A 19,422-nucleotide genomic window follows, 5' to 3' on the forward strand; every position below is an offset into this window, starting at 1 on the left:
GTGTGAAATATGTTCTTTCAATGTGAAGTTTATTTGCAGAGCTATTTTATCAATTTAGAGAAGTTAGATTGGTAAAAGCAAGATATTATAATTCTGGTAGATACACTCATCAGACATCCACCTTCTACACCTTCTTACAGCCCATGGCTTTTAGACTGATTGAGTGCTGGGGTTTTTTCAGGGAAGATGAGGTATAAAGACTAGGGAAGAAAAGAAATGAGACTATTGGTAAAAACATACTTTAAATTATCACTGAAAAGGAAAGGGAGTCCAAGCAGATTATAAAGCCTTGTAAAGAATGGGAAGAAAATCAGGAAAGAATGAAGCTAAAGTCGAAAAGGGGTTTTAGGGGGACAATATACTTATTAATGGTAGGTAACATTTACTTAGCATGTGTGATGTGCCAGGTACTTTGAGTATTATCTCATTTAAATTTGCCACCCACCTGGTGTGGTAATCAATATTATTACCCAAATTTCACAAATAAAGAAATTGAGATATAAACCCAAAGACATGCTGCTAGTCAATGGTGAAACAAGGTTTTGAACTCTGTTAGTCTCTTGGGCTCCAGTTTGTAATATAGTGCTAAATGCTGCCAAAGATTCATGTCTGATGAGGTTGGACACAGATATATGGGAATTGGATGTAAGGGGGTCATTGGTCATAGGTGGTGAGAATGTTCGCAGCACTTTGCAGTAGTTTAGTGAATGAATGGTGAGGAAATCTCCATTAGCCTTTTTGGGATTGGAGAGTCAGGATGATTATGGACAGGGATGCCAAGATGTGTAAATTTGAAACAGAAAAGATAAAGGAATTTATGCTGGTTGATAGCCAGAGAGGAAGGGTCAAGAAAGTGAAACAATGATGTGTGAATTAGATAAATTATGGGGGGGTTAGAATTGTGAATTAGCCTTAGAGAAGACCTTTGTTTTATAAGAAAAAGTAACTGAGAACCAGAGAAGCAAATTGTGAACCCAAAGTCATAAAGCTAATTAAATAGTAGCCAGGGACCAGAGTCCGGCTTTTCTGACCGTCAAGACAAGTCCTTTCTATTAAGCCACCCAGCCACTCTTGCTGATTCATCATTCACTTGTTACCTCTCCTGAATCCAAAGGGAGTTACTATAGTTAATGAATAAACACAGTATAACAAAACCCACTGTAAATGTACAGTTCTACTAAAGACATCTTGACCTTTGGGTTTCCTTCATGACTACCTCTTCCTGCAGTTTTCTAGCACAGAGATGGACTTCCCTTGACTATAAAATGCCTTTTAGATACTGCAGGTTCCTACACTGGTGCCAAGTAGGGACTCAGGTGGAAGGAACTAAGGTCATCCTCAGGGAATTTCTAGCTGAATTAGGCTCCACTAAGCCTTGAAATCAAAATGCTTCTGGTAGGTAAGAGTACAGATGGGAAATCAAACCAGTGTGTGACTGGGCATGATTTAGAGCAACTTTTATTGATATGACAGATCCTAGCAGGCAACCTCATGAAAGCTTGGATTTTAGTTGCTGTGCAAGTAGGTGAAATGAATAATTGTGTTTTTGACTTTCCAATTTCCTACACCTTGCCAGTGGTTATTGCAGCCATAATTTGGGCCATGTGTATTCCAGAGAGGTTTCTGATTTAAGAATCTAGATTTTTTTTGAGGCAAGGTTTATTCAATGTATTTCATCAATGCATAAGATTTTATGTACTTATTTTTGTGGTGATGGATATTTTTGCATGATATAAAATATTATACATTTTTAACTTTGAAGGAATGACAAGGGTCTATTTTTAACACTTATATTATCTTGGACAAACATTTAAATTCTTGATTAATGTTTAACTACAAGAAGTATACTCAGTTCAAGTAAAGGATCTACTTCAGGATTCAGGCTGGGTTGTCTTGATGATTAGAATTCAGGCTCCAAGGAGAAGCCCCAAAGCCAAGGGTATTGACTATAACAGAAAGCGGGAACCCTACCTGACATCTAGAGAATGTGGACTGGATATAAGATCTTAATATTTTCCTATCTTACCACAGAAATCTGGATGGAGAAACAGTATTTATCTCAAAGAGAAGTGAACCCAGGACCTGCTTTCACTAGGAATCACACGATTTGGGAAGGTTCTCGATTCAAGAGAGCCATTTTCAAAGGACAATACTGCAGAAGTTTTGGTTGTTGTGAAGACAGAGATGATGGCTGTGCCACTGAGTTCTATGAGGCAAATGCAATATGTTACTGCGATAAATTCTGTGAAAGGGAAAATTCTGATTGCTGTCCTGATTACAAGTCATTTTGCCTTGAAGAGAAAGAATGGCCTCCTCACACAAAGCCTTGGGATCCAGAAGGTAGGCTTTGGAAATGTGTTTGAACAAGTGCCTGGTTCATTACAGATCTGTCAAACTTTGTTTTCCTCTCCTCCCTTCTTACTTTCCTTCCTTTCTTAAGAGGAAATGAAAAATGAATATTATGGTTAAACAAATGTCCTTGGATTGTTGAAGTAGTTTGCTTTAGATGCAAGATAACTGTATTGTATTAGAACTTTCAAGAAAGTTCTGGTGTGATGGTCATGAATTCTGGTCTGGATCCTTTTGGGAATACTGACTCAATATACATCAGAGTTACTTAACACTCTTTTTTTCTTAGTAAAATGTTTTGACAATGGGACTCTTAAGCTCTTTTGAGTGTAACCTGTTAGAGCATCTCATCAGTCACAGGCCTGATCATCTGCAGACTCACCTAACATTTGGCTTATTATGTCATTTGACTAATGGACCTCCTGACAGTAGAACCATTAATGCCATTAAAACCAGGGCACAAACAAAATAAAGGCAGCTAGCTACCTGCCTAAGTAATACCAAACAGATCTTTCGTATGTATTTTTGTTTTGTTTCACTTTTATCTGGGATTTTTTAAACCTTTGAAACAAAAGAAAACTTCCTATGGAGTAATTGTAAGAGTCAAAAATTGAGTGGTTAAGTACAAATAATTAAGGAGGAGAACGATGGTATTTACTACATTGGTCTAATTACAGGAGAAAGACTCACTCTAGATTCTGAGCAATCAATACATCTAAGATTTGCAACAAACCACAAAGCAACACCCATTTGCTATACTTAAATAAAACCCTACTTTTTTTTTTTTTTTGAATTACCTGTCACATCAAATCTCCTCAGCAGAAAATGCAGGTTTAATCAGAGCTCTATAACGCTACTAGAAATTTCAGGTGAAGACAATTAAAGGTCAACTAGGATTTGGCATCTTTATTTCAAAATCCACATGCAGTTGTCTTCATTCTCAATAATGTCATATTGCTTGTAAAATTGAGGGAATGCCTTTTAAAACATGTATATATTAGATTAAAATTTCCACAGAACTGTCATTTATACCAGACTTTTACCTCTACCAATACACAGCTCAGAAAACATCAAACATTTATTTTATCCTAAAAGGGGCAGATCCTTTACTAATAATGGAGAATGTAGTCATTCATGAAAAATTATTCACTGAAATGAAATCTTGCCGTTTGCGATGATGTGGATGGAACTAGAGGGTATCATGCTTAGTGACATAAGTCAATTGGAGAAAGACAACTATCATATGATCTCCCTGATATGAGGAAGTGGAGATGCAACATGGGGGTTAGGGGGATAGGAGAAGAATAAATGAAACAAATGGGATTGGGAGGGAGACAAACCGTAAGTGACTCTTAATCTCACAAAACAAACTGAGGGTTGCTGGGGTGGGGGGGGGTTGGGAGAGGGGGGTGGGGTTATGGACATTGGAGAGGGTATGTGCTATGGTGAATGCTGTGAAGTGTGTAAACCTGGCGATTCACAGACCTGTACCCCTGGGGATAAAAATACATTATATGTTTATAAAAAAATAAAAATAAATAAATAAATAAAAAATTATTCATTGAATATCATCACTATGCCAGGCATTGAACTTAGTGCTGGGGCACCAATGGGGAAGAAAAAGACAGGATCTTACTCTCTTTGAAGTGACAGTCAAGTTACCAGGGAGAGGGTAAGACATTTAACAAATTCATGGTGTAGTTGCAAATTGTGATAAATTCTCTGAAGGAAACACTTGGGGTGCTGTGAGAGTGTATCAGAGTGTAACATTAATCTGTAAAGTGTTATATTTTATAGGGGAGAGTCAGCAAGGGAAAATATTTAACAGAGGCTCTAGGAGGGAGGAGGAATGAGTTGATCTGAAGAATTGACAGAAAGGTATAGATCTGAGAGAAAGGAGCTTGGCCTGGTCCAGGAACTGGAATGTGGCTGATATTTCTGGAGAGTAGGGTCTAGCGGAGGGCTTGCGGGGGAGGGGACATGAAATGAGGTTTGAGAAGTGAGTAGAGGTCAGATTATGCTAGAATGTACAGGCTATATTAAGGATTTGGGCTTTTATTCTGTTATGAGGACTCATTGGCAGATGTTAAATAGATATACTGTTGGCTTCGTGGGCGTTGAGTCTCAGTATTACATATAAATTGTAGTGTTTTCAATGCGTGCAATATATTTAAGCTTTTCTTATTTGAAACATATAGCTCATTTAGAAAAAAGTAATTGGTAACTTTTCAATGTCCATTTTTGCTTGAGCTAGAATTTTGCTCTGACTTTAATTTACGGTCATGTTTTACGTAGAAATTATGTTCCAGGTATAGTTTTTATTCCATTCTTTATGAAGGGAAGCAATTAATCATTTTATTTAGTAGCAAAAAGTTCACATTAGACTATAATTGCTCTTATAAAGGTAATTTGTTTTCTTTTGTTTTACCTTGTGAAAGTAGCTGGTCAAAAGAAAATAGCACTACACAATATCAAAAATCATGCAAAATTAAAATAAAAACACAATGGTATATTATTTATACCAATTTTTGCAGTACTATGACTTTCCTCTGAGATGCTAAGTTGTTCACTTACTGATCTACTAAGCATTATTTTTCAGTTATCTAATTACGTGGTATTATCTAGTTCTTTATACTACAACTGTCCCAAGAGCTCTTTTTAAATCAGTGACTTAACACTATGTACACAATCTTAAGGGTTATAAAAATAAATATGTACCTTTTCTATAAACTGGAAGTAGTACTGGTAAATAAGTTCCTTCTGTGTTTTTTTTTTCTTTTTTTTTCCTCCATCTCTGATGGTAACTTCTAGTACTTGGAGGATTTTGATGTCAGATACTGAAAGCAAGTGATAGAATTCGAAAGAGAACCAGAATGGATTTTCCAGGCAAATGTTTTGGTGTAGCAGATTTTAAGGGAAGAGTCTAGTATACCATCTGTTGTGAACAGACATAAGTTAATATAATTTATGCAGAACTTTTATGTTCACATTGGTAAAAATGTGTGTAAGCCACTGACACATTTGAACTGGATAAGTGTTATTTAATCCTTCACAACCTCCTTAACCAACCACATTATAATGAAGATAAGTCACAATCCAAACTCTGCCATACACACTGATAGTTATATATCATAGTTATATATATATATATATATATATATATATCAATATATATATATACAAATATATATTGGTAAGGAGACATACAACAGTTCAACAAGCGGTGTAAGCGTCATGAAGTCTCAAGTCCCTATCCTTTAGAGGTTCCCACATTTACCTTGCTTGAGTAATTTACCAGAGGCACATATGATAATAATGCAGAGGTAGAATTCTGTTACCCTTGCAGTGGGCATCAGGGAATGAGAATGCCTGCTAACCAGTGGCTGGGATGCAGAACTTTTTAGAGATCAATTCTAGGGCATCAGGTCTATGAATAAAGGATTTTGACCTTAAGAGAAACATAAACTGTTAGCTGTTAAGAGTGGGAGTGTGGGGCATGATTTTTAAATAGTTTAACTAATATATATAAGTTGAATACTATTAATTTAACCAATAATAGCTGATTACATATATCCATTATGTTGATTAACAAGACACCAATTTTACCAATGAAAGTCCATTTGTGATGTTCATTATACTGGTAGTCTAGTGTTCATCCAAAGACGGATAACGGAAGCACTTATAGCAGCTGCCTTGGAATCTAGACTTTCAGAATAACTGCTATTGACCACCCATGGGATGTGGATTCCTGATCTGAGCAAATAACTGTCTTCCTAAAGTGAAGTTTAGACCAGCACAGATACTATAATGCATTATGATGAAGTATTAAAATAAATTAACAGACATCATATTACCATCCTTTTAAAAAAATCAATGGGCCAACTATTTCACTCTCCAGATACCTGATTTGACTTGTGTTTTGATCTTGTGTTAATGGCTATTAATGTGTAAAACCTATTAATTTCAACAGCCATTATCTTTTTTTACCCCCAAGATGCTATATGAGTAACCATTTTGATTAACTCACTCTGAGGCACTTCATGTACACTTCATTGAGAAAATAAAGCCATCAGGAATTCTCTCATCTCTATCATCATAATTTTCAACCTCCTTCCCTCTGGATTACTCTTAAACTCTTAAACTCTGAATCCAGTCCTCTCTTGTCTTTTTAATCTTCACCATTACAATTGTCTCTCTCTTTTTTCCCTTTCTTTCTCCTTCTCTCCCTTTCTTTTCCTTCTCTTTTTTTCGTAAAGCCTCCTTTTCCCCCCTATTTGATGGATCAGTGATCAATTTACAAAATGTGTTTTTCTAGCTCCCAATTTGAAAAAGCCCTCCCTTGGCTCCATGTCCTTAACCAGCATCTGTCTCATTTCCTTTTATTTATTTTTTTCTTTGATGGAAAATAACTAAAAGAAATGTTTGCTTCCTGACTTCCAAGTGTCTCATCAACCAATTCCTACAGGATGCCATTCCTTGCTACTTCACTAAAATCCTTCTTGGCAGGGTCAGTGACTTTCCTATCACCAAATGCAACATTCAGATGTCTGTTCTCCCAGGGGTACAGAACTGTGAATCATTAGGCTTACACATTTCACAGTACTCACCATAGCATATACCAATGTCCATAACCCAACCACCCTCTCCCTAGCCCCTCCACCTCCCAGAAACCCTCAGTTTGTTTTGTGAGATTAAGAGTCTCTTATGGTTTTTCTCCCTCCTGATCTTATCTTGTTCCATTTTTTCCTTCCCTACCCCCCAAACCCCCTGCTCTGCCACTCACATTCCTCATATCAGAGAGATCATATGATAATTGTCTTTCTCTGATTGACTTATTTTGCTCAGCATGATACCCTCTAGTTCCATCCACGTTGCAAATGGCAAGATTCCATTTCTTTTGATGGCTGCATAGTATTCCATTGTGTATATATACCACATCTTATCTATCCATTTATCTGTTGATAGACATCTAGGTTCTTTCCATAGTTTGGCTATTGTGGATATTGCTGCTATAAACATTTGGGTGCATGTGCCCCTTCGGATCACTACATTTGTATCTTTAGGGTAAATAACCTGTAGTGTGATTGCTGGGTCATAGTGTAGCTCTGTTTTCAACTCTTTGAGGAACCTCCATGCTGTTTTCCAGAGTGGCTGCACCAACTTGCATTCACACCAACAGTGTAGGAGGGTTCCCCTTTCTCCGCATCCTCACCAGCATCTGTTGTTTCCTGAGTTGTTAATTTTAGCCATTCTGACTGGTGTGAGGTGGTATCTCACTGCGGTTTTTGATATGTATTTCCCTGATGCTGAGTGATGTTGAGCACTTCTTTATGTGTCTGTTGGCCATCTGGATGGGTATTCTTTCTGTTTTGTCGAATATTAGTTGACCGTAGAGTTGAGGGTCGATTTCTGGGTTCTCTATTCTGTTCCATTGATCTATGTGTCTGTTTTTGTGCCAATACCAAATTGTCTTGATGATTACAGCTTTTTAATAGAGCTTGAAGTCTGGAATTGGGATGCTGCCAACTTTGGCTTTCTTTTTCAACATTCCTCTGGATATTTTGGGTCTTTTCTTGTTCCATATAAATTTTAGGATTATTTATTCCATTTCTTTGGAAAAAAATGGATGGGATTTTGATAGGGATTGCACTGAATTTGTAGATTGCTTTAGGTAGCATAGACATTTTCACAATATTTGTTTTTCCAATCCATGTGCAAAGAATGTTTTTCCATTTCTTTGTATCTTCCTCAATTTCTTTCATGAGTACTTCATAGTTTTCTGAGTACAGATTCTTTGCCTCTTTGGTTAGGTTTATTCTTAGGTATCTTATGGTTTTGGGTGCAATTGTAAGTGGGATCAACTCCTTAATTTCTCTTTCTTCTGTCTTGTTGTTGGTGTAGAGAAATGCAACTGATTTCTGTGCATTGATTTTATATCCTGGCACTTTACTGAATTCCTGTACGAGTTCTGGAAGTTTTGAAAAGGAGTCTTTGGGTTTTCCAGATAAAGTATTGTAGCTTCGGCAGAGTGAGGGTTTGACTTCTTCTTTGCGGATTTGGATGCCTTTAATTTCTTTTTGTTGTCTGATTGCTGAGGCTAGGACTTCTAGTACTATATTGAATTGCAGTGGTGATAGTGGACAGCCCTGCTGTGTTCCTAACCTTAGTGGAAAAGCTCTCAGTTTTCCCCATTGAGAATGATATTTGCTGTGGGTTTATCATAGATGGCTTTGATGATATTAAGTTATGTACCATACACTTTGAAGAGTTTTGACCGTGAAAGGATGCTGTAATTTGTCAAATGCTTTTTCAGCATCTGTTGAGAGTATCATGTGGTTCTTGTTCTTTTATTAAAGTATTTTATCACATTGATTGATTTGTGGATGTTGAACCAATCTTGAAACCCAGGAGTAAATCCCACTTGGACGTGGTGAATAATCATCTTAATGTACTGTTGAATCCTGTTGGCTAGTATTTTGGTGAGAATTTTTGCATCTGTGTTCATCAAGGATATTGGTCTGTAGTTCTCTTTTTTGATGGGATCCTTGTCTGGTTTTGGGATCAAGGTGATGCTGGCCTCATAAAATGAGTTTGGAAGTTTTCCTTCCATTTCTATTTTTTTGGAAAAGTTTCAGAAGAATAGGTATTAATTCTTCTTTAAATGTTTGGTAGAATTCTCCTGGGAAACCGTCTGACCCTGGGCTCTTGTTTGTTGGGAGATTTTTGATGACTGTTTCAATCTCCTTACTGATTATGGGTCTTTTCAGGTTTTCTATTTCTTCCTGGTTTAGTTTTGATAGTTTATATGTCTCTAGGAATGCATCCATTTCTTCCAGATTGTCAAATTTGCTGGTGTATAGTTGCTCATAATATGTTTTTTATAATTATTTGTATTTCTTTGGTGTTGGTTGTGATCTCTCCTCTTTCATTCATGATTTTATTTATTTGGGTCCTTTCTCTCTCTCTCTCTCTCTCTCTCTTTTTTTTTTTGATATGTCTGGCCAGGTTTGTCAATCTTATTAATTATTTCAAAGAACCAGCTCCTAGTTTTGTTGATTTATTCTATTGATTTTTTTTGGTTTCTCTTTCATTGATTTATGCTCTGATTTTTATTATTCTCTTCTCCTGCTGGGTTTAGGCTTTCTTTGCTTTTCTTTCTGCAGCTCCTTTAAGTGTATGATTAGGTTGTATACTTGAAACCTTTCTTGTTTCTTGAGAAAGGCTTGTATCAATATATACTTTCCTCTTTGGACTGCCTTTGCTGTGTCCTAAAGATTTTGAACAGTTGTGTTTTTGTTTTTGTTTTTGTTTTAAAGATTTTATTGATTTATTTGACAGACAGAGATCACAAGTAGGCAGAGAAGCAGGCAGAGAGAGAAGGCAGAGCGAGAAGGGAGGAAGCAGTCTCCCTGCTGAGCAGAGAGCCCAATGCGGGGCTTGATCCCAGGACCCTGGCATCACGTCCTGAACTGAAGGCAGAGACTTTAACCCACTGAGCCACCTAGGTGCCCCAAACAGTTGTGTTTTCATTATCATTTGTCTCCATGAATTTTTCAATTCTTCTTTAATTTCCTGGTTGACCCATTCATTCTTTAGTAGGATGCTCTTTAGCCTCCATGTGTTTGAGTTCTTTCCGACTTTCCTCTTGTGGTTGAGTTCTAGCTTCAGAGCATTGTGGTCTGAAAATATGCCGGGAATGATCACAGTCTTTTGGTACCATTTGAGACCTGATTTGTGACCCAGGATGTGATCAGTTCTGGAGAATGTTCCATGTGTATTAGAGAAGAATGTTATTCTGTTGCTTTGCGATGGCATGTTCTGAATATGTCTGTGATGTCCATCTGGTCCAGTGTTTCATTTAAAGCCTTTATTTCCTTGTTGAACTTTGGCTTGGATAATCTGTCCATGTCAGTGAGGGGGTGTTAAAGTCCCTTACTATTATTGTATTATTATTGAAGTGTTTCTTTGATTCCATTATCAATTGGTTTATATAGTTGACTATTCCCACGTTAGGGGCATAGATATTTAAAATGGTTAGATCTTCTTGTTTGACAGACCCCTTAAGTATGATATAGTGTCATTCCTCATCTCTTATTATGGTCTTTGGCTTAAAAATCTAATTTGTCTGATATAAGGATTGCCACCCCAGCTTTCTTTTGATATCCATTAGCATGGTAAATTGTTGTCCACCCCCTCACTTTTAGTCTGGAGGTGTTTGGGGTCTAAAATGAGTTTCTTATAGATAGCATATTGATGCATCTTAATTTTTTTTAATCCATTCTGATGTCCTGTGTCTTTTGATTGAAACATTTAGCCCATTTACATTCAGGGTAACTATTGGAAGATATGAATTTAGTGCCATTGTACAGGCACCCTACAGTGCCTGTAAGGTGACTGTTATTGTATATGGTCTCTGTTCCTTTCTGGTCTACTACTTTAAGGCTGTCTCTTTGCTTAGAGGGCCCCTTTCAATATTTCCTGTAGGGCTGGTTGGGTGTTTGCAAATTCTTTTAATTTTTGTTTGTCCTGAAAGCTTTTTTATCTGTCCTTCTATTTTCAATGATAGCCTAACTGGATACAGTATTCTTGGCTGCATATTTTCCTCTTTTAGTACTCTGTATACATCATGCCAGTTCTTTCTGGCCTGCCAGTTCTCTGTGGATAAGTCTCTTGCCAATCTAATATTTCTACCATTGTATGTTACAGACTTCTTGTCCCGAGCAGCTTTCAGTATTTTCTCTTTGTCACTAAGACTTGTAAATTTTACTATTAGATGAAGGGGTGTAGACCTATTTTTATTGATTTTGAAGGGGGATTCTGTGTGCCTACGGGATTTTTTTTTTTTTTTTTTTTTTAAGAGGTATGACAGCAGGGACCAAGGGCCTGGGCAAAGAGACCAGGGAGGGAGGATCTCCATAGCACCAGCCATGTGAGGCTTGGAATCCTTTTTTAAAAAATATTTTATTTACTTATTTGACAGAGAGAGAGGTCACAAGCAGGCAGAGAGGCAGGCAGAGAGAGAGGGAGAAACAGGCTTCCCACTGAGCAGAGAGCCCGATGCGGGGCTCGATCCCAGGACCCTGAGATCATGACCTGAGCCGAAGGCAGAGGCTCAAACCACTGAGCCACCCAGGTGCCCCTGCCTACTGGATTTTGATGCTTGTTTCCTTTGACATATTTGCAGAATTCTCTACTATAATTCACTCCAATATACCTTCTGCTCCTCTCTCTTTTTTCTTCTTCTGAAATCCCAATTATTCTAATACTGTTTCATCTTATGATATCACTTATTGCATGATTTCTCTCCTCATGGTTCAGTAGTTGTTTGTCTTTCTTTCGCTCAGCTTCTTTATCCCATCATTTGGTTCATCCATCATTTGGTCTTCTGTATCACTAATTCTCTCTTCTGCCTCATTTAACCTAGCAGTAAGAGCCTCCATTTTTTTATTGCACCTCATTAATAGCTTTTTTGATTTCAACTTTGTTAGATTTTAGTTCTTTTATTCCTTCAGAAAGGGATTTTATTTCTCCAGAAAGGGATTCTCTGGTATTTTCCATGCCTCCTTTGAGCCCAGCTAGCACCTTGATAATCATCTTTCTGAACTGTAGTTCCAACATATTACCAATGTCTGTATTGATTAAGTCCCTAGCCCTTGGTACTACCTCTTGTTCTTTTTTTTTTTTTTTTTTTGGTGAGTTTTCCCACCTTGTCATTTTATCCAGATAAGAATATATGAATGGGAGAATAAAATACTAAAAGGGTGGCAAATACCCCTCAAAAATATACATTACCCAAATCAGAAGAGACCTGAAACTGGGCAAGAAGAAAGGGGGAGGGATTTTAGATTGGTGAATAGAACAGAGTCACCCACTTGATTTTGGATGTATTCTGCTCTCTTAGAAGAAACTATCTCCCAAAATTTTAAAGAAAGAAAAATTTACATATATATACACACACACATACACACAAATAGTATAAACAAATTGAAGGGATGGAATATGAGTGTAAAGATGAAAAAAGAAGATTCTAAAAGAGGAATTGATAAGAAAAGTTTGCTGGAAAAAGAAAATAAAAAGAGAAGAGAATGTGATATGGCTAGATTTATGTGCTAGATTTATAGTATATTTTGATCCATTAGAAGAAACTGTATCCCAAATTTTTAAAGAAAAAAAAGCCCTATATATATACAAAAAAATGAAGGTATAAAATATGACTATAACAATGAAAATTAAAAAAAAATTTATGAAGGCATTGTTAAGATAAAATAGTTTAAAAACATTAAAAGAGGAAAGAGGACAATTTAGAAAAATAGAATAAGAAAAAAGTAAAATTAAAAAAGAAAGTAACTTTGCAAGACTAAATAATCATATGCCATGAATTCTATGTGCTGCTTTCCCCAGCTCTGGAGTTTCATAGTTCTTGTTGATTGGTGAACTTGGTCTTGGCTGGATGTTCTTGCTGATCTTCCAGGAAGGGGCCTGTTGCAGTGATTCTCAAATGTCTTTGCCCAAGGTGGTACCACCCTTGCCAGGGGCCAGGTTAAGTAATCTGCTCATGTTTGCTGTTGGTAGCTTTTGTTCTCTGAATGCTTTCTATAGAGCTTTGGAGGACAAGAATGAACACGGCAGCCTCCCATTCTCCAGCCAGGAAAAGCTGAAAGCTCGGGGCCCCACTCCTCAATGAACTCTCAGAGAAAAGCAGTCAGTCCTTCCCATCTCCCTGGTCTCCAGCTGCACTATGAGCTCACCAGGACTTCTATCTCTGGCACACTGCCCCATTTGGAGTCTCCAAATCTAGCAGATTCCGGCCACATGCTCCCACACCACTCCTCCTGTAGGAGGAAGGAGGGTGGTCTCCCTGGATCTGCCACTTGTGGGGTCCCTGCTCAAAGAGCAGTGGTCTGATTGTGCATCAGATCATGGTTTAAGGTAATGCTGAGCTGAGAGCTCACTCCTTGGCTCTCCTCTGTAGCCGACTTCCCTGCTTCAATACCTGGGAGCTTTGTCACCTTCAGATACCTTTGGTCTTTCTGTGGCCCCACAGGGCCTGAGACCACACTTTCCCCATGAAGGCTCCACACCTGCTTAGCCTCTGGAGCAATAATTCAGTGGAACAGACTTCTAGAAGTTTTGATTTTGTGCTCCGCTGATCTACCGCTTGCTGGGAGCTGACCCCTCCCCCCATGGTCTATCTTCTCATTGCTTCAGATTCACTTCTCCACATGTCCTACCTTCCAGAAAGTGGTCGATTTTCTGTTCCTAGAATTGCTGCACTTCTTCTTTTCTATCTCCTGTTCAGTTTGTAGGTGCTTGGAATGGTTTGATAACTATCTAGCTGAATTCCTGGGACCTAATGATGTTTCAGTCTGCTACTCCTCCACCATCTTGCTTCCTCCTCCTGCTTTTTTTTTTTTTTTAATGTATGTTGCTATCTCTCAAATTTGTGCTCCAGACTTGACTTAACTCTGGACTTCCATAAACTATTCTACTACATTATCCACTAGGATGTCACACCTAGATTTAATCCAAATCTAAAATATGAGAGCAGACCTCTTGATTTCTTGCCAACAAGCCTGTTTCTTATTTCAGCGATAGCTTCACTGCCCCTCTATAACTCAAGCTAAAATTCCAGTGAGACCTGCTTAATTCCTCTTTCTCCTCATTCCCCAAACTCAGTCTGTGAGCAAGTTCCATTGCTTTACCTCCAAGTTACATCCATCCACTGCTCTCCCCATCACTACTATTATGAAAATCCTTCATTCCACTGGGAGCCCTGCCCCATTCAGCACTAGGTAAGTGATGAGGACAGAGACATTTTCAGTAAGGCTCTAGAAGTTACTGTAAGAAGTTGGGTTTAAAAAGGGGCAAAGGTGCCCCAATATTCATAGCAATATCCACAATAGTCAAACTATGGAAGGAGCTGATCCCTTTAAGAGATGAATGGATAGGAGCACCTGGGTGGCTCAGTGGGTTAAACCTCTACCTTCGGCTCAGGTCATGATCTCAGGGTCCTGGGATCGAGCCCCACATCAGACTCTCTGCTCAGCAGGGAGCCTGCTACCCCACCTCTTTCTCTGCCTGCCTCTCTGCCTACTTGTGATCTCTCTCTCTGTCAAATAAATAAATAAAATCTTAAAAAAAGAATGAATGGATAAAGAAGATATGGTCCATATCTACAATAGAATATTACTCAGCCATCAGAAGGGATGAATACCCACCATTTGCACTGACAAGGATGGAACTGGAGAGGATTATTTGAAGTGAAATAAGTCAAGCAGAGAAAGACAATTATCATATGGTTTCACTTATATGTGGAACATAAGGAATAGCATACAGGACATTAGGAGAAGGAAGGGAAAAGTGAAGGGGGGATGGAATCAGAGGGAGAGATGTATGATAAGAGACTATGGATTCTGGAAAACAAACTGAGGGTATTAGAGGGGTAGGGGGATGGGTGAGCCTGGTGACGGGTATTAAGGAGGGCACAGGTTGCAGTGAGCACTGGGTGTGGTCCATAAACAATGAATCATGGAACACTACATCAAAAACTAATGACTTACCATATGGTGACTAATGTAACATAATAATAATAAAAAAAGAAGTTGGGTTTTATTCTAAACTTGATGGGAAATAACTTGAGGATTTTAAATAGGAAATGACACAACAGAGATTTTAAAAGTCCTCTTTAAATGCTGGGTAGGGAAATGAGGGATCCATTGGAGCCAGGAAGGAGTAAAGAAAATGACTGGGCTATCTCTAATGTAGAAGTTGGTGCTCCACTTTGTGAGCCCCTTGAGCAGGCTCAGATGAACTGATTATGGTTTTCATGAAGGAAGGCATGTGATATGATGAGCACTAGGTGTTACATGCAACTAAGGAATCACAAAACGTTATATCAAAACCTAATGATGGGGGCGCCTGGGTGGCTCAGTGGATTAAGCCGCTGCCTTTGGCTCAGGTCATGACCAGGGTCCTGGGATTGAGGCCCACATCGGGCTCTCTGTTCAGCGGGGACCCTGCTTTCCCCTCTCTCTCTGCCTGCCTCTCTCTCTACTTGTGATCTCTCCCTCTGTCAAATAAATAAATAAAATCTTAAAAAAAAACACCTAATGATGTATTTAATTGAATTTAAATTAAAAAAAGAGGTCAACTTTCAAGTTGATTATAGTAATTACAATTACAAGAGATTACAATAAATGTAGTTTCTTATAGTAAACTCTGACTTGATATTAAGGAAGGATGACCAAGAAAGGAAACTTTTGCTAACACTAGACTTAGTACTGGTGATTTGGGTTAGGCCTGGTGATAGCATTCTCTTGACTTCAAAATTATGAGCTAGGTACAGGTCAGAGAAGGGAGCTTTTTTTTTTTTTTTTTCCTCCTTAAGACTTTTGTGATTTCTGTTTCCTTTATCTATGTAACTGGTATGTGTGGGCAAGGAAATTTATGAGATATGATTAAAAATCAGCTTTGGTTTTGGCCTCTTCCCTGTCCTTTAAAACTAGTCAGAAAGTACTTTCTTTGACTTTGAAATCTTGAGTTGTTGCATGAATTTTCTGTCACCCCTAGGTAATAAAAGTTTGAGGGTTTCTTTAAGTTCTATAGTGGAATTTCATTTATTTCAAGTCTCTAATACTGAATAGTAGTTAAAAATCTGGACTTGTTCTAAAGTTAAATCTTTCCCCTTCCCTGAGTTCACGACATCCAGAAGCCTGTGGTCCAGGAGAGAGGCAGTTTTTGCTTCTCTTCCCATGATTGTGGAATGTTCAAAAACCTTGGGAAAGAGGTAAATAGATGCAAATTTGTAGAGATTTTATATTCATTAAGCAACATATTGAACTATAAAAACTACATGCTGCAGAGTGACAGCTGTGACGTTTTCAATGAAACCAGTATTTAAAAAATCAGAGGAGAGCAAATTCCCTAAGTGGCTTTTGTGATATTGTGGCTAGAAGTTAAACCAAGTCCCTTGGAATGATCTCTAAACATGTAGATTTCCCCCTCTGATCATATGAAAAAAAAGTTAGGATTCATTTTGTTTAATTAGATACCACTGATGTGATCTATCAATTATATATTTCTGTTTTCACATGACAAATAAGTAAATTTTACTATCTTTGTTAAGTCAGAGTGGATTTCAAGTCTGTGTGAATTACATTTTTGAAAAGGATTTCCTTTGTAACCAGGGTAATATTTCCCCATATCTTATTGATGGTTTTCATATAATGATAATACACTGTTGGTCCCTTTTAAGTAGTTTATATAATCAGGTAAATTAGTTAACAGACAGTTTCAGTTAATTGAGAAACATTTGGATTTAGAACACAAATGGCTACAATCTTACTGGTTTCATGAATTTTTCTTCTGATCCAAATTCTTAAGAAAAAATAGAATTTATCTTTAAAAGGTGAATTCAGTGAGCTTCACATTTTGGTCCAAACCTTTGAGTTCCTTACTCCTGTCATATACAACTAATCACATTTACTTATGAGACTTGATTAGATTTTTTAAATGAGAAAAGCCATAAATTTATCTAAACACTGTCTTATGGCTCACCTATTTAAACACATAAATTATTTTTTGAGTGTGGTTAGTGATTAATCTGTGGTAGTCAAATTTTCATGCTTTACAAATCCTCTGTTGGAACATAATATGCAATTTTAAAGCTAACAGCTCATGAAACAAGCTTAGAAAAATCCCGTATATAAACCTCGACACAAACCAGATGTGGATTTTCATCAGAGTGGCACCAGTTTTGCGTATTTGAGAAGCTAAACAGAACTGTAGGTTTCTTGTGAATGTTGATGCACTTTATTGTTCAATTTAGAATTTTCATTTGTTCAAATGTTATGTTGACAGGTTGCCTCAGAGATGGCCAACTTTATGAAGAAGGATCAGTAGTTAAAGAAAACTGCAACTCCTGGTAATGAATTTAAGTGGCACAGAACTGAATTCTACTGTCTGTGTCTGTTTTCTTCAAATAAAAGGAGTATTGTGAAATAAGATGATAAATACAGATAGAATCATATAAGTCCTAGGATATTGCATAACTGTAGCTTTATATAAGCATATTTAATGAATGTTGACAAATCTAATCTTAGATATATCTTTCAATGCTAGAGCTTGTTGTTCATGACAGTGACCTTCATCACACAGCAGGCCTGCATGAACTATTCCTCTTAATTAAAGCATTCCACAGGCAAGATATACTATAGGCAAACTGTGTTTCTTTGATCACAGTAGCTATAGATAAAAACAGGCTGCCTTCAAATGATTATCCTGCAGAAAGTTTCCAAATATAAATACACAGAGTCTACTGTCTAAATTTTCTTATGTTTTCAAAGGTCAATGGCTGTGTGGTCATTTCACTTGTTAATTGCCTGGAGGAGAAGTTAAGAGCATATTGAGTGATAGCTAATGCATATGCTATTATTTTATTTTTGCCAAGAATCAAATAGGCTTATGGCTATCATTAATCAAAGATATATTTTACACCTTAACAGTGTGCAATTCTGGTTACTAATTCTGTACATGTACTTCGTAAAGGCTAGGCCAATTTTGTAATTTTTTACATCTTTGCAGCACATGCTCAGGACGGCAATGGAAATGTTCCCAGCTTGTCTGCCTTGTTCAACCAGAACTGATTGAACGTGTCAATAACGGAGACTATGGGTGAGCAAAATCTTGCTTTACAGACTTTTTGGCAGCCCCAGTTACTTTTCAGGTTTCATACAATCTATTTCCTTATCATTTACTTCTAAAAATGGCCATTATTCAAAAGAAAGAATGGGAGAGAAATGGGAAGAGAAGTAGAAAGTCATGTAAAATAGGAATGCACGGAGGTAAATATTAAATGGTTAAAATTAAAATGCACAAAGAAATTTAGATGGGGTCTTAAAATTGCTAGGAAGGAGCATTGTCATGGTGTGAATGAGGGAAATAGAGGGAGTGTTAATTTGGATAAATATTTAGACAATATTAGGAAGTAGGCAAAATTGATTTTTTCAAATAAACCATCTTTCTCCCTCTGGTGTTGCCCTGACCCAGCCAATCAGCTGTCACAGGAGAATCATACCCTAAGAGGTCAGTATTTAATCTTGATGATTCCCCAAATAGCCAGTCCATCTAGACAATTTCACTGACATGACCTATGTAAGCCAGTTTTACTTAGAGTTGAATGGAAAGACAGGCTGAGCCACTTTAGTTTGCTAATAAGCTAAATATAGGGCTGATTGACACTTAAACATGGCAAATAATGGTTTGATGCTCTCTGACAGATTAATAAATTAGGTGGCTTCTCCAATTACATAGAGGGAATAATGGTATCAGTACTAACATGGATTTTCTTTACTGAACTGAAAGGAAGAGGGATGGCCTACCTGGTTATCTGCCTCAGGATTGCTCCTTTACCATTGATCAAATCTCTAGATACCCTCAGAAACATTTTCCACATTCTGGAAAATGTAAGAAGATCTATTATCAAGTAATTATAAAGGTGATGTAATCCTGAAATGTATTTTTTAAATATTTTATTTATTTGACAGGGAGAGATCACAAGTAGACAGAGAGGCAGGCAGAGAGAGAAGGGGGAGAAGCAGGCTCCCTGCTGAGCAGAGACCCTGATGCTAGGCTTGATCCCAGGACCCTGAGATCATGACCTGAGCCCAAGTCAGAGGCTTAACCCACTGAGTCACCCAGGCGCCCCCTGAAATGTATTTTTTAAAATTAAAAGTATCACTTGCTTTCACATAGAAGACCATAAGACAGACATTTCCCAGATTTCCTAGCACAGTCCCTGTCCCCAAAGTATTTTCTTGGAAGATGTGAAATTTAGAAAGTTACATTTTTTTGACATTAATATTCTTCAAGCATGCTCAATTCCTGCGTGTGTATACATGCTTACCCAATATTGTAGGTGAAAATATGACATATTAAGTATTTCTAGGGAAAATACATCATAATTTTCTGTGGCTAAGTGATACTCAAATAATGAAAAGGACATCAGAGTATGTGTCATCATGAGAAATTATCTGAATTAGGTTCTTAAAAGAATTCAAATGCTTGACCCAAGGA

The 19,422-nt window shown here is 37.5% G+C and overlaps 1 protein-coding gene across 1 annotated transcript in view; it reads left to right on the forward strand.

Annotated features, from left to right (window-relative positions):
• Nucleotides 1–1,877: 1,877 nt before the first annotated feature.
• The window catches only part of TINAG (tubulointerstitial nephritis antigen), a 105,058-nt gene continuing 87,513 nt past the window's right edge, over nucleotides 1,878–19,422 (forward strand). The window contains exons 1-3 of the mRNA XM_046005222.1: nucleotides 1,878–2,340; nucleotides 17,209–17,272; nucleotides 17,932–18,021. Coding sequence (XP_045861178.1) covers nucleotides 1,986–2,340; nucleotides 17,209–17,272; nucleotides 17,932–18,021 — 509 coding nt within the window. The 5' untranslated portion in view covers nucleotides 1,878–1,985. The remainder of the gene's footprint in view (nucleotides 2,341–17,208; nucleotides 17,273–17,931; nucleotides 18,022–19,422) is intronic.

The sequence above is a fragment of the Meles meles genome, chromosome 5 (genome assembly GCF_922984935.1).
Source record: "Meles meles chromosome 5, mMelMel3.1 paternal haplotype, whole genome shotgun sequence".
NCBI classification, from domain to species: domain Eukaryota; kingdom Metazoa; phylum Chordata; class Mammalia; order Carnivora; family Mustelidae; genus Meles; species Meles meles.